Source organism: Neophocaena asiaeorientalis, unplaced genomic scaffold, assembly GCF_003031525.2.
Source record: "Neophocaena asiaeorientalis asiaeorientalis breed wild unplaced genomic scaffold, Neophocaena_asiaeorientalis_V1.1 scaffold225, whole genome shotgun sequence".
Classification (NCBI taxonomy): Eukaryota; Metazoa; Chordata; class Mammalia; order Artiodactyla; family Phocoenidae; genus Neophocaena; species Neophocaena asiaeorientalis.
Window position 1 is genome coordinate 4,019,877 of NW_020172364.1, and position 22,985 is coordinate 4,042,861.

Below are 22,985 nucleotides of genomic sequence, written 5' to 3' on the forward strand. Positions count from 1 at the left end.
AGCAAAGGAAGCTATAGACAAGACTAAAAGACAACCCTCAGAATGGGAGAAAATATTTGCAAACGAATCAATGGGCAAAGGATTAATCTCCAAAATATATAAACAGCTCATGCAGCTCAATATTAAAAAAAATAATAACCCAGTCCAAAAATAGGCAGAAGACCTAAATAGACATTTCTCCAAAGAAGACATACAGATGGCCAAGAGGCACATGAAAAGCTGCTCAACATCACTAATTATTAGACAAATTCAAATCAAAAGTACAATGAGGTATCACCTCACACTGGTTAGAATGGGCATCATCAGAGAATCTACAAACAACAAATGCTGGAGGACTTCCCCGGTGGCGCAGTGGTTAAGAATACACCTGCCAATGCAGGGGACACGGGTTCGACCCCTGGTCTGGGAAGATCCACATACCGCGGAGCGACTAAGCCCGAGCGTTGCAGCTCCTGAGCCTACGCGCCTAGAGCCCATGCTCCGCAACAAGAGCAGCCACCTCAACAAGAAGCCCACGCACCGCAATGAAGAGTAGCCCCCACTCGCCACAAGTAGAGAAAGCCTGCGCACAGCAACGAAGACCCAACGCAGCCAAAAATAAATAAAATAAAACAAATGCTGGAGAGGGTGTGGAGAAAAGAGAACCCTCTTGCACTGTTGGCGGGAATGTAAATTGATACAGCCCATGTGGAGAACAGTATGGAGGTTCCTTAAAAAACTAAGAATAGAATTACCATATGAGCCAGCAATCCCACTACTGGGCATATACCCAGAGAAAACCATAATTCAAAAAGACACATGCACCCCAATGTTCATTGCAGCACTATTTACAATAGCCAGGTCATGGAAGCAACCTACATGCCCATCGACAGATGAATGGATAAAGAAGATGTGGTACATATATACAATGGAATATTAGCCATAAAAAAGAACAAAGTTGGGTCATTTGTAGAGACGTGGATGGACCTAGAGACTGTCACATAGAGTGAAGTAAGTCAGAAGGAGAAGAACAAATATCGTATATTAACGTATATATGTGGAATCTAGAGAAATGGTACAGGTGAACCGGTTCGCAAGGCAGAAATAGAGACACAGATGTAGAAAACAAATGTATGGACACCAATGGGGGAAATCGGGTGTGGGTCGTGGTGGGATGAATTGGGAGAGTGGGATTGACATATATACACTAATATGTATAAAATAGATAACTAATAAGAACCTGCTGTATAAAAAATAAATTTAAAGAAAAAAAGAAAGGTATACCTACAGGGACTTCCATTTCACTAAGAGTCTTTTGGGGGAGAAATGGACAAAATATATAAAAGAATGGTTCTCAAGACATTGGACCTCAAGCCGTGAAGGAGAATAACCCTTGAGAGACAATAAACAAATGATGTACTAAAGTACTGCTGGAGGAAAGTTTCCAAGCCACTGCACAGGGAGGGAGAGCCAAGACAGAGCTCATCGGTATCTCTGATTTTGGACAGAGCAGGAAGTCCAGGGAAAACAAGGGCTGGAGTTCACAGGAGAGAGCCACACAGAGAGAGGGCTTCAGAGATCTGCAGAAGGCAACCTTGAGTTGAATACTGACCCACTCATGTTTGTGAGTAAATGACTCAAGGCCAGAAAAAGGAGCACCCAAAAGTATTAGAGGTAGCAGTGCCCCCAATTCATATATAGCCAGGAATACTGCAAGCTGGAAAATGTCATAATTCACAGGGCAGCACTGAGAGTACTACTAAGTAAGAGGGTTTGACCTCAATATTGGGAGAAGAGTTAACCCTAGACTAGCTGCTGTTTTGATCCCACGCAACAAAACTTAAAAGCAAAATCTAAAGAGATCAAATTATTTCTATGTATTTTAACAACATCCCAGAACAAAGTTCAAGATTATGTTAAGGATTACAGGAACATCTAACCAAACAAAGTAGAATTCACAGTGCCTGGCATTTGATCAAATACTACAAGGCATGCAAGAAAGCAGGAAAATACACGTCATAAAAAGGAGAAAAAAATCGATTACATGACATTTTGGAACAGGCAAGTTATGGAGACAGTAAAAAGATCATTGGTTGCCAGGGGTGGCCGGGGGGAAGGATGAAGAAACAGAACAGAGGATTTTTTAGTGTGGTGAAAATATTCTGTATGATACTATTGATATAATGATGGATATAAGTCATTATGCCTTTGTCCAAATCCATAGAATGTGCAATGCCAAGGGTGAACCCTAATGTAAACTATGGACTTTGGGTGATAATGATGTGTCAATGTAATGTGTCATCAGTTATAACAAATACACCACTCTGGTGGGAGATGTTGATAATAGGGGAAGCTGTACATCTGTGAAGCATGCCACAGGTGTAGTATCTCTGTACCTTCCTCTCAATTTTGCTATGAACCTAAAACTGCTCTTAAAAAAAAAGTCCCCCACCTTCCCTTTGTGCTCTACAACCAAAAGAAAGAAACTCCTACTAGGGAATGTATCTACTATGTACATACAACTGTGCTATAGGTTGGAATATTAGCTGAAGTTAATGGCAGAGAATGACAGTGTAAACTAATACGAGCATTAGATAAATCTTATTAATTAAGTAATGAGTATTCTCATGAAGAAAGAACATAGGATGTCACAGGGCTTGGGCTCTAGAACTGACCTCTGTCTTATTACATGAGCTCGAGAAAATAATTAACTCTCCCCTCTCTCCCTCTATCCCTTCCTTCTTTCCACCAGGATGAAAACATGAATCTTTTTTAGTGTCTCATTGAGGCATGGTGAAAACAGTATGTAGGTCTGTGCAGACCTACTAGAGAATGGACTTGAGGACACGGGGAGGGGGAAGGGTAAGCTGGGACAAGGTGAGAGAGTGGCATGGACATATACACACTACCAAATGTAAAGTAGATAGCTAGTGGGAAGCAGCCGCATAGCACAGGGAGATCAGCTCGGTGCTTTGTGACCGCCTAGAGGGGTGGGATAGGTATGGTGCGAGGGAGGGAGACGCAGGAGGGAGGAGATATGGGGATATATGTATATGTATAGCTGATTCACTTTGTTACAAAGCAGAAACTAACACACCATTGTAAAGCAATTATACTCCAATAAAGATATTTAAATAAATAAATAAAATTTTAAAAGCAGCCATTAAAAAAAATCACTTTGACTAAATCCCAGATTTTTCACACTAGCACACAATGCCATTCATTTAATTTTTTTTCAGTTTCTGTTTTTGTGTCTTCTACTCACAAGTTATAAGAAAGGATATATTAAAATTAACTTATGAATTAAAAAAACCAATCCATTGAAACAGACCCAGAAATGGCACATATGATAGGATTAGTAGATAAGAACATTAAAACAGTTATTATAATTATATTGCATATGTTCAGGAAGCTAGAGGAAGGATTGAACGTAAGAGCCAACCAAACATCTAGAGATTAAACCTACAGTGTATGAGATGAAGAACACAGTAGATGGGATTAACAGCATAAGGACATTGCAGAAGAAAGGATTAGTGAACTTGACTGTATAGCAATAGAAACTATCCCAAATCAAACACACACTGAAAAGAAATGAATGACTATGAACTACAGAACAACTTCAACTAGCAAGATATACATGTAATTGGAGTTCTGCAAGAAGTCAGGGAAGGGATAGGACAGAAAAAGTATTTGAAGAAACTTAATACAGAGTTCCAATTCCAGTAAGGGCAGGGCAGCCTGTATTGGACAACCCTTCTGCCAGTAACAATTATATAGACAAAGTATTGTTTAGAGAGCAACCAGAAGCAGGCAGAAACCTTAGAGAACACAAACCTTGAAATAAGGGAAGCAAACTAGAGGAGCTCTACATTTAATGAGGTTTTTTCCCTTTATCACACATTTCAGTTTGTCTTGGAGAACTGGGGGAAAAGAGCTTATAGTAGTATTCTTATTGGATGAAGAAACAGAGTTCAAGACTACCAAAGCAGTTGTAAATTGAGAGGCCATCTCAGAAGGAAGGGAGCCAGGGAGGAGGGAGCCCTAAATTCTTTTTACAGGTTTCTAAGTTGCACATACACAAACAGTGCTTCAAGAAACCATGCAGAAAGTAGCATCAGGAGGACTAAAGCACTGAGCAGAGATATCAGCAAGTGAATAGTGCTGAATTTGAGTGCAAGCCCTGCCAAATTTGAGGGATTGATAAACATCTCAGGTTTTGTATTGAAACTGCAAAAGGACCATGCCTTATGACTAAACGCCACCCTAAGACTAAGGGCAAAAGTAAAATAAATCCTTTCTAACAAAGCCAAAGGCCAAACTATTATAGGATCAGTAGGAAGAAGGAAAATATAACCTAAAATCAAGAGAAAAACATCAATAGAAGCAGATCTATGGATGACCTAGATATTGGAATTGGGAGTCAAGGACTTTAAAATAGAAATTATAAATAAGTTAAAGGATTTAGAGGAAAAAGATCAGCAGAATGATTGGATACATAGGGGAATCTCAGCAGATAAATGGAAACTATAAAATAAAATAAAACCAAATGTAAATTCTAGAGTTAAAAAAATAAGATGAAAATTTCATTAGATATCAACAGCATTTTTAACACTGAGACAAATGTTATCTGTAAATTTGGAGAGAGTTCAATATAAATAATCCTAATAGAAGCACAGAGACTAAAAGGGTTGAAAATAAGTGAAGAGAGCTCTCAGTAACCTGTGAAATGATATCAAGAAGTCCTAACGTATGTATCACTGGTGAGAAGAGAGAGAGAAGTGGAGGGGGGGACTGAAAATTTCCCACATTTGGTGAAAAACATTAACCCGTATGTCCAAAAACTCAGCAAACTGCTAGTGGCATAAGTACAAAGAAAACCACATTCAGACACATCTTGGTCAAACTGCCAAAACCAAAGATAAAGAGGAAATCTTAAAAGCAGCCAAAGAAAAGACAATAATAAGAATGATGACTGATTTCTCGTAAAAAGGGGGTGGGGAGGAGAGGCCAAGTGACAATAAATGGCATCTTTAAACTACTAAAGAACGGTAATACGGTGCTTATATTGTATGTTACATAACATTCCCAGTGGGGTCTAGGGCAGCATCCCATAATCAAATGCTTATGTGGGATAAATAAAGACTATAAATAGCCTCACTCCAGGTCAGGTTTTGATGTCAGATAACTTTTGGTGCCAAAAGTTTTTAAAAAGTACTTTTGATTTCAGAGCTTTTTGGATTTTAGAATTATAATAAAAGGATTTGTGGATCTATTTTACTTGTCAGGAGGAGAACTGGCAATATATATTTATAAATGTCTACACTCTTAGAAGTGGGACTTAGAAGAATCTGTGCAATGAAAGTAACATGTGAAGAGTGTATACCGAGTGTTACACAAGGATGTTTATGACAGCATTTTTTAAATAATTAAAAAAATTGAAAACAACCTAAATGTCCCAATACTTTCCTAATACTTGGTTAAATTAGTTATGTTATATGTATGCAATGAATGGACTGCTTTATAGCCATGAAAAAGCATGTTGTCAGAGAACATTGATATGGTGAAATAAACTCTCAATATGTTACATGAAAAGATCACAAAGCTGTGTGATTCCAAATGTTAATAGTAGTTATTCCTGTGTGGTTGGATTGTCATTTTTATTTGCTTTATTTTGCTCTTTTGTATTTCTTTTTTTTTTTTAACATGTTTATTGGAGTATAATTGCTTTACAATGGTGTGTTAGTTTCTGCTTTATAACAAAGTGAATCAGTTAAACATATACATATGTTCCCATATCTCTTCTTCATTCATGAACAGTATTCCTTTGGTAATCAGAAAAATCAAGGCTTGTTTTTTAAAAAGCAAGGTGATAAGGAAGGTATTCCTATTGCTATCAAACTTCAGATCAGATTGCTTCTCTAAGTTAGGAATCATTTTATTAACAAAGATCACAAAAGTTTAGCATTATTAAGGCCTTGGCTTAATATATCATCCATATCCCCAGATCTAGTGTTCTGCACACCTGGATTTAAAGTGTCTTTTAAGCTGCATTGCCTGAGGCATTTCCAGAAGGAATCCTTTTAAACAAAAAATAAGACCATTCGTAAGTGATGCTGAACCATTTCTGTTGCCACTTCAAACACTCTCTGACTTAATCTCCAGAGAACAGCTTTCTCAGATAAATTGTCCAGCACCACATCTAGTTTTTGGCTTGTTTTAAAAAGTCTGTAGATCTTTTTATGAGTTCATTTTTTTTAAGCTTAAATATCTACTTTGCTTTGAAATCTATTTTCTCCCTTTTCAAAAAGAGCATACCAGGAGTTAAAATTGGATCACATTCAGCAAACTACATCATACATCTGGAGTAAATTCCAGAGTATTAATGTCATTGTATGTGAAAGGAAAGACTTTCAAGTCTAATTTTTGCAGACCTGCTAAATCTTACAGGACAGTCTGTACAGCCAGCAGTTTTGATCCCAGAGCTGAGGTATGTTTTCTAAAGTTATTCTGAAAGTCAGAGGGGAAAGGCATAAAAGACTGCAACATGGTCCTGTTTGAATAGATTGATGCCACAGTGATAGGAAATGTCTTTATCATTATATACTGTAGGCTGTTAGAATTAAACTGTTAGAACTGGAACAGGCTTGAGAACTTGAGTCCAGTTGCTCTCCCAGTACTCATATCTCTTCTACATCATTGTAGATAGATAGTATCTAGTATCTATTGAACTACATGTAATAATTATTTTTCCTTATAAGTTAATAAGTAGATATTCTGATTTCATATCTTAGTCTCTGTGTACTTAATATTTGCTAGAATTCACTGCTGAAACCATGTGAACTTGGAGTTTTCTTTGTGGGAAAATTTGATTAAAAATTCAATTTCTTTAATTAATGCAGGGCTATTCATATTTTCTTTTTGATCTTGGGTCCATTTTTATAAGTAGTTTTTAAGGAAGTATGCTTTTCATTTATCTAATTTATTGGCATAAAATTATTAATAGGCTCCTATTGCCTTTTTTTCTTTCTTTTTTTCAACATCTTTATTGGAGTATAATTGCTTTACAATGGTGTGTTAGTTTCTGCTGTAAAACAAAGTGAATCAGCTATACATATACATATATCCCCATATACCCTCCCTCTTGCATCTCCCTCCCACCCTCGCTATCCCACCCCTCTAGGTGGTCACAAAGCACCGAACTGATCTTGTGCTATGCGGCTGCTTCCTACTAGCTATCTGTTTTACATTTGGCAGTGTATATATGTCAATGCCACTCCTCTCACTCCGTCCCAGCTTACCCTTCCCCCCTCCCCATGTCCTCAAGTCCATTATCTACGTCTGCGTCTTTATTCCTTTCCTGCCCCTAGGTTCTTCGAAACTATTTTTTTTCTTAGATTCCATATATATGTGTTAGCATATGGTATTTATTTTTCTCTTTCTGACTTACCACACTCCGCATGACAGACTCTAGGTCCATCCACCTCACTACAAGTAACTTAATTTTGTTTCTTTTTATGGCTCAGTAATATTCCATTGTTTATATGTGCCACAGCTTCTTAGTCCATTGATCTGTCAATGGGCATTTAAGTTGGTTCCATGTCCTGGCTATTGTAAATAGTGCTGCAATGAACACTGGGGTGCATGTCTCTTTTATTAAATTATTATTATTATTATTTAACATCTTTATTGGAGTATAATTGATTTACAGTGGTGTGTTAGTTTCTGCTTTATAACAAAGTGAATCAGCTATATATATACATATATCCCCATATCCCCTCCCTCTTGCGTCTCCCTCCCACCCTCCCTATCCCACCTCTCTAGGTGGTCACAAAGCACTGAGCTGATCTCCCTGTGCTATGCAGCTGCTTCCCACTAGCTATCTGTTTACATTTGGTAGTATATACATGACCATGCCACTCTCTCACTTCATCCCAGCTTACCCTTCCCCTCCCCTTGTCCTCAAGTCCATTCTCCAGTAGGTCACATCTTTATTCCCTTCCTGCCCCTAGGTTCTCATGACCATTTTTTTTTCTTAGATTCCATATATATGTGTTAGCATACGGTATTTGTTTTTCTCTTTCTGACTTACTTCACTCTGTATGACAGACTCTAGGTCCATCCACCTCACTACAAATAACTCAATTTCGTTTCTCTTTATGGCTGAGTAATATTCCATTGTATATATGTGCCACATCCTCTTTATCCATTCATCTCTCGATGGACACTTAGGTCGCTTCCATGTCCTGGCTATTGTAAATAGAGTTGCAATGAACATAGTGGTACAAGACTCTTTTTGAATTATGGTTTTCTCAGGGTATATGCCCAGTAGTGGGATTGCTGGGTCGTATGGTAGTTCTATTTTTAGTTTTTTAAGGAACCTCCATACTGTTCTCCATAGTGGCTGTATCAATTTCCATTCTCACCAACAGTGCAAGAGGGTTGCCTTTTCTCCACACCCTCTCCAGCATTTATTGTCTGTGCCTTTTTTGATGATGGCCATTTGGACTAGTGTGAGATGATATCTCATTGTAGTTTTGATTTGCATTTCTCTAATGATTTTGAGCATTCTTTCATTTGTTTGTTGGCAATCTGTATATCTTCTTTGGAGAAATCTGTGTTTAGGTCTTCAGCCCATTTTTGGACTGGGATGTTTGTTTTCTTGATATAGAGGTGCATGAGCTGCCTGTAAATTTTGGAGATTCATCCTTTGTCAGTTGCTTCATTTGAAAATATTTTTTCCCATTCTGAGGGTTGTCTTTTTGTCTTATTTACGCTTTTCTTTGCTGTGCAAAAGCTTTTAAGTTTCATTAGGTCCCATATGTTTATTTTTGTTTTTATTTGCATGTCTCTAGGAGGTGGGTCCAAAAGGATCCTGCTGTGATTTATGTCATAGAGTGTTCTGCCTGTGTTTTCCTCTAAGAGTCTCATAGTGTCTGGCCTTATATTTAGGTCTTTAATCCATTTTGAGTTTATTTTTGTGTATGGTGTTAGGGAGTGTTCCAATTTCATATTTTTACATGTACCTGTCCAGTTTTCCCAGTACCACTTACTGAAGAGGCTGTCTTTTCTCCATTGTATATTCTTGCCTCCTTTATCAAAGATAAGGTGACCATATGTGCGTGGGTTTATCTCTGGGCTTTCTATCCTGTTCCATTGATCTATCTTTCTGTTTTTGTGCCAGTACCATACTGTCTTGATTACTGTAGCTTCGTAGTATAGTCTGAAGTCAGGGAACCTGATTGCTCCAGCTCTGTTTTTCTTTCTCAAGATCAATTTGGCTATTTGGGGTCCTTTGTGTTTTCATACAAATTGTGAAATTTTTTGCTCTAGTCCTGTGAAAAATGCCAGTGATAGTTTGATAGGGATTGCATTGAATCTGTAGATTGCTTTGGGTAGTAGAGTCATTTTCACAATGTTGATTCTTCCAATCCAAGAACATGGTATATCTCTCCATCTATTTGTATCATCTTTAATTTTTTTCATCAGTGTCATAGTTTTCTGCATACAGGTGTTTTGTCTCCTTAGGTAGGTTCATTCCTGGGTATTTTATTCTTTTTGTTGTGGTGGTAAATGGGAATGTTTCCTTAATTGCACATTCATATTTTTCATCATTAGTGTATAGGAATGCAAGAGATTTCTGTGCATTAATTTTTCTACTTTACCAAATTCATTGATTAGCTCTAGTAGTTTTCTGGTGGCATCTTTAGGATTCTCTATGTATAGTATCATGTCATCTGCAGACAGTGACAGCTTTACTTCTTTTCTGATTTGGATTCCTATTATTTCTGTTTCTCTCTGATTGCTGTGGCTAAAACTTCCAAAACAATGTTGAATAATAATGGTGAGAGTGGGCAGCCAAGTCTTGTTCCTGATCTTCGTGGATATGCTTTCAGTTTTTCACCATTGAGGACGATGTTGGCTGTGGGTTTGTCGTATATGGCCTTTATTATGTTGAGGAAAGTTCCCTCTGTGCCTACTTACTGGAGGGTTTTTATTATAAATGGGTGTTGAATTTTGTCAAAAGCTGTTTCTGCGTCTCTTGAGATGATCATATGGTAATTATTCAATGTTAATATGGTGTATCACATTGATTGATTTGCGTATAATGAAGAATTCTTGGAATAAACCCCACTTGATCATGGTGTATGATCCTTTTAATGTGCTGTTGGATTCTGTTTGCTAGTATTTGTTGAAGGGTTTTGCATCTGTGTTCATCAGTGATATTGGTCTGTAGTTTTCTTTCTTTGTGACATCTTTGGTTTTGGTATCAGGGTGATGGTGGCCTCATAGAATGAGTTTGGGAGTGTTCCTCCCTCTGCTATATTTTGGAAGAGTTTGAGAAGGATAGGTGTTAGCTCATCTCTAAATGTTTTATAGAATTCGCCTGTGAAACCATCTGGTCCTGAGCTTTTGTTTGTTGGAAGATTTTTAATCACAGTTTCAATTTCAGTACTTGTGATTGGTCTGTTTATATTTTCTGTTTCTTCCTGGTTCAGTCTCAGAAGGTTGTGCTTTTCTAAGAATTTGTCCATATCTTCCAGGTTGTCCATTTTATTGGCATGTAGTTGCTTGTAGTAATCTTTCATGATCCTTTGTATTTCTGCAGTGTCAGTTGTTACTTCTCCTTTTTCTTTTCTTTTTTTTTTTTTTCTGCAGTCCGCAGGCCTCTCACTGTTGCGGCCTCTCCCGCTGAGGAGCACAGGCTCCGGACGCGCAGGCTCAGCGGCCATGGCTCATGGGCCCAGCCGCTCAGCTGCATGTGGGATCTTCCTGGAACGGGGCACGAACCCGTGTCCCCTGCATCGGCAGGCGGACTCCCAAACATTGCGCCACCAGGGAAGCCCTATGGGTGTTTTTAAAAAGGATCAATTTCCTTTTGATATCTTCTTTGATCCAAGTGTTATTTCAAAGTGTGTAAGTTCCTAAATATTTGAGAATTTTTCCAGAAATCTTTCTGTTATTGATATCTAATTTATTTCTATTATAGTCAGAGAATATTCTTTGTATGACTTGAATCTTCAAAATTAATTGAAAATTGTTATTGCCAGAAGATAATATATGTTGGTAAATGGTCCAGGCATACCTCATTTAATTGTGCTTTTCTTTATTGCACTTTTCAGATATTGCATTTTTTTTTTTTACAAATTGAAGGTTTGTGGCAACCTTGCATCAAGCGAGGCCTTTGGCACCATTTTTCCAACCGCATTTGCTTATTCTGCATCTCTGTGCCACATTTTGGTTATTCTCGCAGTATTTCAAACTTTTTATTATTATTTACATGGTGATCTGTGATCAGTGATCTTTGATGTTACTATTGTAATTGTTTGGGGTGCCACAAACTGCACTCACGTAAGATGGCAAACTTAATCTATAAATGTGTGTGTTCTGACTGTTCCACCTACCAGCTGTTCCCTTGTCTCTTTCCCTCTCCTTGAGCCTCCCTATACCCTGAGCAACAATAATTTTGAAGTTAGGCCAGTTGATAACCTTACAGTGGCCTCTAAGTGTTCAAGTGAAAGGAAGAGTCACACATATCTCACTTTAAATCAGAAGCTAGAAATGATTACGCTTAGTGAGAAAGTCTTGTCAAAAGCCAAGATAGGTCAGAAGCTAGGCCTCTTGTGCCAAACAGTTATCCAGGTTGTGAATGAAAAGTAAAAGTTCTTAAAGGAAATTAAAAGCACTACTTCAGTGAACATACAAATGATAAGAAAGCAAAATAGCCTTGTGGTTCATGTGGAGAAAGTTTTAGTGGTCTGGATAGAAGATCAAATCAGCCATAAAATTCCCTTAAGCCAAAGCTTAATCCAGAGCAAGGTCCTAGTTGTCTTCAATTCTGTGAAGGCTGAGAGAGGTGAGGAACCTGAAGTAGAAAAGTTTGAACTTAGCAGAGGTTGGTTCATGAAGTGTAAGGAAAGAAGCCATAATGTAAGAGTGTAAGGTGAAGCAGAAAGTGCTGGTGTAGAAGCAGCAGCAAGTTATTCAGAAGATCTAGCTAAGATAATTTTTCAACATAGACAAAAACAGCCTTAATATTAGAAGAAGATGACTTGCCTTCTAGGACTTTCATAGCTAGAAAGGAGAAGTCAGTGCCTAGCTTCAAAGGACAGCCTGACTCTCTTGTTAGGGGCTAATGCAGCTGGTGACTTTAAGATGAAGCCAATGCTCATTTACCATTCCAAAAATCCTGGAGCCCTTAAGAATGATGCTAAATCTGCTCTGCCTGTGTTCTGTAAATGGAACAAATCCTGGATGGCAGCACATCTGCTTACAACATGGTTCACTGAATATTTTAAGCCCATTGTTGAGACATACTGCTCAGAAAAAAAGTTTCCTTTGAAAAATATTACTGCTCACTGACAATGCACCTGGTCACCTAAGGACTCTGATGGAGCTGTACAGCAAGATGAATGTTGTTTTCATGCCTGCTAATACAATATCCATTCTGCAGCCCATGGATCAAGGAGTAATTTTGACTTTTAAGTCTCATTATGCAAGAAATACATTTCATAAGGCTATAGCTGCCAAAGGTAGTGATTCCACTGATGGATCTAAGAAAAGTCAATTGAAAACATTCTGGAAAGGATGCACCATTCTAGATGCCATTAAGAACATTGGTGATTTATGGGAAGAGGTTAAAATATCAACATTAACTGGAGTTGGGAAGAAGTTGATTCCAGCCCTCATGGATAACTTGGAGGGGTTCAAGACTTCAGTGGAGGAAGTAACTGCAGACGTGGTGGAAATAGCAAGAGAAGTAGAAGTGAAGCCTGAAGGTGTGACTGAGTTGCTGCAATCTCACGATAAAACTTGAACAGATGAGGAGTTGCTTCTTATGAATGAACAAAGAAAGTGGTTTCTTGAGGTGGAATCTTCTCCTGGTGAAATGCTATGAAGATTGTTGAAATGACAACAAAGGATTTATATTACATAAACATATAAAGCAGCAGCAAGGTTTGAGGGGTTTGACTCCAATTTTGAAAGAAGCTTTACTATAAATGCTGTCAAACAGCATTGCGTGTTACAGAGAAATCACTCGTGAAAGGAAGAGTCAGTCGACGTGGCAAACTTCATCGTTGCCTTATTTTAAGAAACTACCATGGCCACCCCAGCCTTCAGCAGCCACCACCTGATCAGTCAGCAGCCATCACCATGGAGGCAAGACCCTCCACCAGCCAAAAAATTATGACTAGGGGCTTCCCTGGTGGCGCAGTGGTTGAGAGTCCGCCTGCCGATGCAGGGGACACGGGTTCGTGCCCCGGTCCGGGCCCATGAGCCACGGCCACTGAGCCTGCGCGTCCGGTGCCTATGCTCCGCAACGGGAGAGGCCACAATGGTGAGAGGCCCGCATACCGAAAAAAGAAAAAATTATGACTTGCTGAAGGCTTACATGATAGTTAGTACTTTATAGCAATAATGTATTTTTTAATTAAGGTATGTACATTGTTTCTTTAGACACAATGCTCTTTAATAGACTACAGTATAGTGTAAACAACTTTTTTTTTTTTTTTGCGGTACGTGGGACTCTCACCGCTGTGGCCTCTCCTGCCACGGAGCACAGCCTTCAGACGCGCAGGCCCAGCGGCCACGGCCCACGGGCCCAGCCACTCCGCGGCATGTGGGATCCCTCCTGGACCGGGGCACGAACCCACGTCCCCTGCATCGGTAGGCGGACTCTCAACCACTGCACCACCAGGGAAGCCCTGTAAACAACTTTTATATACATCGGGAAACCAGAAAGTTTGTGTGACTTGCTTTATTGCAGTATTCACTTTAATGCAGTGGTCTAGAACTGAATTCGTAATATCTCTGAGGTATACCTGTACTTGAAAAGAATATGTATGTATTCTGCCTTTGTTGGGTGGAGGGTTCTGCCAATGTCCCTATTCTATATCCTTCCTTTTTTAGTTTTTAAATTGAGATGTAATTGATATATGATATTGTGTAGTTTGAGGTGTTCCATGTGTTGGTTTGATACATTTATGTATTACAGTATGATTACCACGATAGCCTTAGCTAACACCTTTATCATGTCAATAATTATCATTTCTTTTTTTGGGTAGAGAACAGTGAAGATCTAGTCTCTTAGCAACTTAGAAGCTTATGATACAATATTGTTAACTATGATCACTATCTTGTGCCTTACATCTTCAGAACTTATTTCTCTACTAGTTGAAAGGTTATACCCTTAAACAGCATCCCCCCAACTACCCCCACCTCGCAGCCCCTGGTAACCACCATTCTACTCTGTTTTTATGAGTTCAGTTTTTCTAAATTCCACATATGAGTGCTGTCATACAGCATTTGTCCTTCTCTGTCTGATTTCTCTCACTTAGCATCCTTGAGGATGCCCTCAAGGTCCATCCGTGTTGTTGCATATGGCAAGATTTCCTTCTTTTATGGCTGAATAATATTTCTGTGTGTGTGTGTGTCTGTGTATATATTATCACATCTTCTTTATCTGTTCAACTTCTGATGGATGCTTAGGTCATTTCCATATCTTGGCTATTGTAAATAATGCTGCTCTGAACACTGGTGGGAAGATATCTCTTCAAGATACTGATTTCAGTTCCTTCTGGTATATACCCAGCTGTGGGATTGCTGGATGATATGGTAGTTAAGTTTTTAAATTTTTTGAGGAACCGCCATACTGTACCCATCTACATTCCCACCAACAATGTGTAAGGTTTCCCTTTCTCTACATCCTCACCAGCGTTTGTTATCTCTTGTCTTTTTTTAATAAAAGCCATCCTAACTGATGTGAGGTGATACATCATTGTAGTTGTGATTTGCCTTTCCCTGATAAGTGATGTTGAGCATCTTTTCATGTACCTGTTATTCTTTTGTATATCTACTTTGGAAAAATGTCTGTTCAGATCCTTTGCCCATTTTTTAAATTAAGTATATCCTTCCTAATCTTCATATTTGTTCTCTCATTTACTGAGAGAGATATGGAAATCTCTGACTGTAAAATCTATTTCTCCTTGCATTTCTATCAGTTTTTATTTTATGTACTTTTTAAAATTACTATTTATTGGAATACAGTTGCTTTACAATGTTGTGTTAGTTTCTTCTGTACATCAAAGTGAATCAGTTATATGTATACATATATCCCCTCTTTTTTGGATTTCCTTCCCATTTAGTTCACCACAGATAATTGAGTAGAGTTCCCTGTACTATACAGTAGGTTCTCATTCGTTATCTGTTTTATACATAGTAGTGTATATATGTCAATCCCAATCTCCCAATTCATCCCACTCCCTCCTTCCCCCCTTGGTATCCGTAAGTTTGTTCTCTACATCTGTGTCTCTATTTCTGCTTTGCAAATAAGTTCACCTGTACCATTTTCTAGATTCCACATATGAGCGATCTTATACGGTATTTGTTTTTCTCTTTCTGACTTACTTCACTCTGTATGACAGTCTCTAGGTCCATCCACGTCTCTGCAAATGGCACAATTTCGTTCCTTTTTATGGCTGAGTAATATATGTATCACATCTTGTTTATCCATTCCTCTGTTGATGGACACTTAGGTTTAAGCTATTAGATGTGTAGACGTTTAGGATTGTTACGTCCTCCTGATGAATTGATTCCTTTATCATTATGCAATAATATATCCCTGGCAATAGTCTTTGCTCTGAAATCTAGTACTATCATGGTATTTTTTTCAATCTTTTTGCTTTTAATCTATTTGTGCCTTTATAGTTAAAGTATGTTTCCTGCAGGCAGCATGTAGTTGGGTCTTGCTCTTTTATCTGACAGTCTCTTTCAACCTTTCTTATATTTGAAGATCTTACTATATCATCAGTCTTCTCTTCTTAGGACTAAACATCCTTTTATTATGGCTTGGCTGATACTTTTTCTAAATCCTTCTATTATTATCAAACACTTGTGCATGTTTTGCTTAAAAGGGACATTAGATCAGAAGGGATACTCTGAGTTGGTCTCTGAAAGACGTGCTACTACATATCGCGTCAGTTGATTTCCATTGTCCACAGAGATCTTTGTCTATTAGGTTCCTCACCATTTCGCTAAAACCAATTTGGACCATCTTTTCTACTTTTCTTACCCTAATCACATTTTTATCTTGGCTAACTACTGACTTTTTGATCTCCAGAGAAACTTCAAAGGGACTTAACAAAAAAATCTATTCATTGTTCCCCTGAAAATGTCTGTTTTATCTCAGTTACATGAGTTCTAGTTGAATTATTTTAAGTATGGGTCAAATAAAGCTAGACTATAACTAAGAAGATATCAAAAGGTTTGCTTTTTTTTTTTAGGTAAAAATGTCCCCATCCTGTCATCCATCCAAAGGGGATCCTGCTGTTAAGAAGGTGAGTGAGTTTTAACGGCAAAAAGCCGACTTCCTCCTTCTGTGTATTTATTCTCCTCTGTTGAGCCATGTTCTCAAAATGAGTGATTTTAAATCATTTTAATGCGTCAAAGCTTCTTTCTGATTGGATGCCTTAAAGAGGTGTCACCAGGACTTGTTGGCTCTTCCAAAGAAGCCAAATGGGGGTTTGGGTCTAGCATCAGTCTCTTGACAACTAGGGACTTTCATTGTTCTAGAATTCCCATCCTCTCTACCAGATGGGCATCCTGGTATCAGTGAGTGGTAGCAGATGAAAGATATTTTAAGGATGAAACGTACATAGTTTTTCTTAACAATGTACTTTCCCTCCAGATAGCTGTTCCTAAAGAAAACTGGTCTGAGGTATTAACATTTCAGCACATACCAGCTAAGTAAGACCTCAATAAATACTTGTGTGATAGAACTCTTATCTAGGCCATTTCAACCCTTGAATGTGAACTCTGTGACACAGATAGGTTGTTTGTCTTTCAAGTAATCCTCAGATGATGTCAAAAGAACCACTAAAATCCTTTTCTTTATCCAGCTGCAACAGTGCAGTTGAAATATAGCAAACAGATTGACATTTTTGCTATGTTTTCTCTTACCATTTTTATTTCTCTGATAGTTGACTTGTCCCTGGTTGTAGGTGTGCTTTCCTTGCTCTTTTTTATGATTTCAGCCAGCATCCGTGTCAGGGAAGGATTGTAGAACAAAAATAACACCTTGCTGGCTCTGTTGACTAACAGCAGGTTCTAGCTTCAAAGCGGTGTGCCAAAAATGGATGCCTTTTCTCTGCCTTCAGAATCCCCTTTTCAAAGGAAGAAAAGAATAGAAATGAAATATGTTGTCTGAAAAGCCTTATAACGTGCTGCACGTGAAACCCTCTTTCACTCTTGTCAAGACAGCAAGGGCAGGCGCAACCACAGTGGTGATTGTTGCCGCTCAGAACCATCACACCGTAACATGAGGAGCTGGAAAGGGTGTCAGCCACTTAGTCGCACTCAGTAAGCAAAGGAGGAAACGAATCCAGAGGGAAATTTTTTACCTCTCTCAAATGTTCCATGGGACACACTTCTACCATAGAGGTTAAAAACATGTGCTTTGGATTCAGTGATTGACTCATCTACTTCATCTGAATAACCTTGAGTAAGTCAGCCTCTCTGTTTCCTCCTCTGTAAAGTGATGATGCTCCTCTCAGAATTGCCCTAAAGATTAAATGAGAAAAATTTAAGTGCCTGACGCTGTGTTTGACACATATTAAGTACTCAGTAAATTATAACACAAGTACTCAGCTGTTACTGAAACTAGTATTAAAACACAAGTCTCCCAACTCCTAGTCAGATGTCCTTTCATCTGTCCTTTATTATGCTACTTATATACTATTGTCCATTCAGCAAGTATTTCTTTATACTAGAAAGTGAGCTAAGAAGCAGACTACAGAGATTAAAAATACAATCCCTGTTCTCAAGGACCTCAGCATTTAATTGGAAAGGTAGACAGGTTGCACTGACAGTTACCAGACTACTTGACACGTGCCATGCAGGGTGTGCAGGGTGCTGCAAGAGTGTGCGGGAGAGGCCCGGTTTTGAAATGACTAAGCTCCTTTAGTACAACTCTTACATTCTTTATGGTAAAGAGTCCAGTGAAGAAACTTGAGAAATGGTTAGCTGCTCCCCTACAACTTTGTTACTAGATTGTAATGAAAGCAAATCCTACCATACTTAAAGACATTTATTAAATTAAGATCATGAAAACATTTTATCCAGTTGACATATCATGAATACCTTTTATTTTAGCAATGAGGGTCCATTTCTAATATTTACCATTCTGATTAATAAGACATTGATTTCACCAATGGAAAATTTTTCTGCTGTCTTTTGAGCTAATGAGCAAAGTCTTAGGTGTTGGTCAATATATGAACAGCTTTTAGGAGCTGCCTTTGGAAGTTCATGTGAGCTGCAGTTTCTGAAATGTGGATTCTTGTTTAGAGCCACTGACCACCCCTGACTTGAAGCCTAAACTTAATAGCACATACTTAATATTGCACTGTTTATGGTGTGTAGAATAACTTTAAAGTATATATCATAACAGGTGCCTCTCCCAAACCAAGAGGTCAAGGAAGGCTTCCCAGTAGAGGTAAAGCTTGATCTAGCCTGGAAACACAAGGCAAAAGGTATTCCAGGCAGACATGGGTGAGCTAGGAAATGGAGGCAGTTCTGTTTGTCTTAAGTATGGGATCTTGCAGAAGCCTGGTGAAGTAAACGGGAGTGCAGTGAAGTTTGCTTTTTATCTCAAGGATAAGTGTTTCCATCAAACATGAGGCAGAAAGACCAATTAGAAGAAAAAAGGTCCTAAGCCTATGCTATGTTAATAGAATGAGGAGGTGAGATAGATTTAGGTCTTAGCCTTTTTATTCTCCCCACAAACCTTTTTGACACCGTGAGTTAGGTGTCCTTCCCTTTTTGACCTCTCAGAGTACCCTGAACTAGTCCTTACAAACATACTTATCTGGCTGTGTTGAAATTGCCTCTTTGCTTATATGTGTCCCCCATTAGACTCTCTGCCTCATAAGGGCAGGGCCCATAGCAGTTCTGTTTCCTGTTGTCTATCTAAGTGTAGAACAAAGTATGCAGTCACTCAGTAGTTGTTGCGTGAATGAGAGACATGGAAGAGATTCTGTAGGACTTCGTAGTTGTTTATGGGAAGTAAGGAGAAAAAATAAGTTTCTGCTGAATAACTGGAGAAAGAACAAATGAAGCATCATTGCTGTTCTGGGCTTGTATTCCCAGCATGGTCAGTTCCTTACTGTTTAAGCTCTATCAGCAATACTCCAAGTGAGACCAGTGTGAAGCTCAGCACCTCATTGTTACTTCCCTAGTTGGATATGTATATTTGTGTGTATGTGTTTGTGTGTGCATATATATATGCATCTACATATATATTCTGGTTGTCATCCTGGAGCTACAGTCCCTCTTCCCAAAGTTGCACTGACAGATGGGAGCACCAAGAGTGTCTGTTGAACAGTGTGACTGCCAAAGTGACATGTGTAAGAAACACAAAAGAGCAGCAGTGTTCTTGATTTAAGCCAAAGATTCTCTGTTGACCAATAACTGAAGAGAGTGTTCAGTGACTCTACTGCATATTGGCCCTGCAAAGAGCTCTGCTCAAGTGCTGACGAGTCAGGAGCCATGTTCTGTAGGTCCTGCTAGCTCGGGATACGTGGCTTATGTAGAAGTCACTCTCCTATTCTGCTGCCATGTCAGGGCCTGGCAGACTCCATGAGCATTTTGTATTTGTGATATTCTTTCAGAAAGCTCTGGATTAGAAATACTTATCATATGTAATAATATATCTATAGCATTTAAAATTTGTATATCATATTTATCTTTTGTATATAAAATTTCTTCTTAATGGGCTCTAACTGGTAACTTCAATAAAAAAGTAGGAAGACACATATGCTTCCCTAGGACTTCATCAGTGTTTGATCATAGATAACTAGAAATTAGAAGCATTTTCCTTAGATAAAAATTGTCCTAAAGTCCATTGCACTAAACTCCCTAGCATAGATCCAAATAGGAGGTGCTGAAGTGTTTGAGGTGGATTAAAGGAGTTTAGAGGGTTAGTTGAAGGCAGCATCAAAAACGTCTCAGCTGTGATGCAGCACTTCTTGACTACTGTAGAAACACCAACCAGGAACTTGTGTGGCAAAGTTGGCATTGTTACATGCATAATAATCAGAGAAAGCAGTTTTGTCTTATTCTTGATCACAAAAGCATGGTTACACTCTGAACCATCCCGTTTTAGATGAACCTTCTCTGCTGTTGTGTTTGTGGAAGCCTGAGGGGCCGGGTGTTCTCGCTGGTAGATCCACTATAAGGGGTACAGTTAATGTTCTTCTCAGAATGACTTCTTCCAGTTAGGGAGAAGGTACTGGGAGTGGCATAGTGGGAAGCCTTTCTAATAGTTCTGGGTAATTCAGTAAATATTCAACAAGCCTCTAAGGTGCCAGGACTTGGAGGAACAAAGGTCAGTGAAAAATAGTTCTTGCAGAAGGAAAAGACCTACAAAAACAAACCCAAAACAATGAAGAAAATGGTAATAGGAACATAAATATCAATAATTATCTTAAGTGTAAATGGATTAAATGGTCCAACCAAAAGACATAGACTGGCTGAATGGATACAAAAACAAGACCCATATATATGCTGTCTACAAGAGACTCACTTCAGACCTACGGACACATACAGACTGAAAGTTAGGGGATGGAAAAAGATATTCCATGAAAATGGAAATCAAAAAAAACCTGGAGTAGCAATTCTCATATCAGACAAAATAGACTTTAAAATAAAGACTATTACAAGAGACAAAGAAGGACACTACATAATGATCAAAGGATCAATCCAAGAAGAAGATATAACAATTGTAAATATTTATGCACCCAACATAGGAGCACCTCAATACATCAGGCAAATGCTAACAGCCATAACAGGAGAAATCGACAGTAACACTATAATAGTAGGGGACTTTAACAACCCACTTTCACCAATGGACAGATCATCCAAAATGAAAATAAATAAGGAAACAGAAGCTTTAAATGACACATTAAACAAGATGGACTTAATTGATATTTATAGGACATTCCATCCGAAAACAACAGAATACAGTTTCTTCTCAAGTGCTCATGGAATATTCTCCATGCCAGATCACATATTGGGTCACAAATCAAGCCTCGGTAAATTTAAGAAAATTGACATCATATCAAGTATCTTTTCCAACCACAACGCTATGAGACTAGATATCAATTACAGGAAAAAACTGTAAAAAATACAAACACATGGAGGCTGAACAATCCACTGTTAAATAACCAAGAGATCACTGAACAAATCAAAGAGGAAATAAAAAAATACCTAGATACAAATGACATTGAAAACACGATGACCCAAAACCTATGGGATGCAGCAAAAGCATTTCTAAGAGGGAAGTTTATAGCAATACAATCCTACCTCAGGAAACAAGAAAAGTCTCAAATAAATGACCTAACCTTACACCTAAAGCAATTAGAGAAAGAACAAAAAAAAAAAAAACCCCAAAGTTAGCAGAAGGAAAGAAATCATAAAGATCAGATCAGAAATAAATGAAAGAGAAATGAAGGAAATGATAGCAAAGATCAATAAAACTAAAAGTTGGTTCTTTGAGAAGATAAACAAAATTGATAAACCATTAGCCAGACTCATCAAGAAAAAAAGGGAGAAGATTCAAATCAACAGAATTAGAAATGAAAGAGGAGAACTAACAACTGACATTGCAGAAATACAAAGGATCATGAGAGATTACTACAAGCAACTATATGCCAATAAAATGGACAACATGGAAGAAATGGGCAAATTCTTAGCAAAGTACAACCTTCTGAGTCTGAACCAGGAAGAAATAGAAAATATAAACAGACCAGTCACAAGCACTGAAATTGAAACTGTGATTAAAAATCTTCCAACAAACAAAAGCCAGGACCAGATGGTTTCACAGGTGAACGCTATCAAACATTTAGAGAAGAGGTGACACCTATCCTTCTCAAGCTCTTCCAAAAAATCTCACAATTTGTATGGAAACACAAAAGACCCCGAATAGCCAAAGCAGTCTTGAGAAAGAAAAATGGAATTGGAGCAGGGTGGGGGAAGGGTAAGCTGGGATGGAGTGAGAGAATGGCATTGACATATATACACTGCCAAATGTAAAATAGCTAGTGGCGAGCAGCCACGTAGCACAGGGAGATCAGCTCAGTGCTTTGTGACCACCTAGAGGGGTGGGATAGGGAGGGTGGGAGGGAGCTGCAAGAGGGAGGAGATTTGGGGATATATGTATATGTATAGCTGATTCATTTTGTTATAGAGCAGAAACTAACACAACATTGTAAAGCAATTATACTCCAGTAAAGATGTTTAAAAAACAATGGAAGATGGAAAAAAACTTTTTTTCCAGTTGTCCACCAGTGAGATCTCCCAGTGCTCTTGGAAATTCTTTGTAGTAGCTTAGCAAGGAACTTCTCAGTAAGTCTAAGTTAGTTACTTGGAAGAAGAGGCTGATATCAACCCCTGGACTCCAGGAGCTCCATGTTTCTAGTGAAACCATTTCCTCATGTTGGGAACTTGCAGTGTTGCATAGTTTCATAGATCATTCCTACCTAACCTACACACTATAAATATGTACAGCCTTATCAGTAGCAAAGGGCCCCTCTCTACTGCACATAGACCAGGCACTTAGAGGTCAACTATGCACAACCTAAATTGTGAGATTATAAGAGTTACGGGGAATACATGCATTCTGTTATTTCTCTGATTTAAACTGTTCACTCAATAAACTGTATTTTATATCCTAAATATATATATATAGTTCTGCTCTCAGCACACTTAAAAGTTAATGGTGACTGAACTGGTGGGCTGAATAGCCAAGCCTCCCAGAAATTGGTGCATAGCTTCTCAAATATTCAAGTTTAATACCAGAATTTAGAGCTGATTCTTTTTTTCCAAGTGTTCTGGTGAGGCAAAATTTTTATAGCTGGTTCCCAGTCTTGCCACTCATGTCAGGAATGTAGTTGACTGTACTTGCTCATGATTTTTATTGAATTATGGAGTGGGAGGGTTTGTTTTTGTTTTTTTTT

At 38.4% G+C, this 22,985-nt stretch overlaps 1 protein-coding gene across 5 annotated transcripts in view; it reads left to right on the top strand.

Moving 5' to 3' along the window:
* The window catches only part of VPS8 (VPS8 subunit of CORVET complex), a 282,062-nt gene that overhangs the window by 213,929 nt on the left and 45,148 nt on the right, over positions 1-22,985 (top strand). For all 5 annotated transcript variants that reach the window (XM_024768391.1, XM_024768418.1, XM_024768398.1 and 2 more), the window contains one exon: positions 16,260-16,313. In XM_024768391.1, the coding sequence (XP_024624159.1) occupies positions 16,260-16,313 (54 nt within the window). The remainder of the gene's footprint in view (positions 1-16,259; positions 16,314-22,985) is intronic.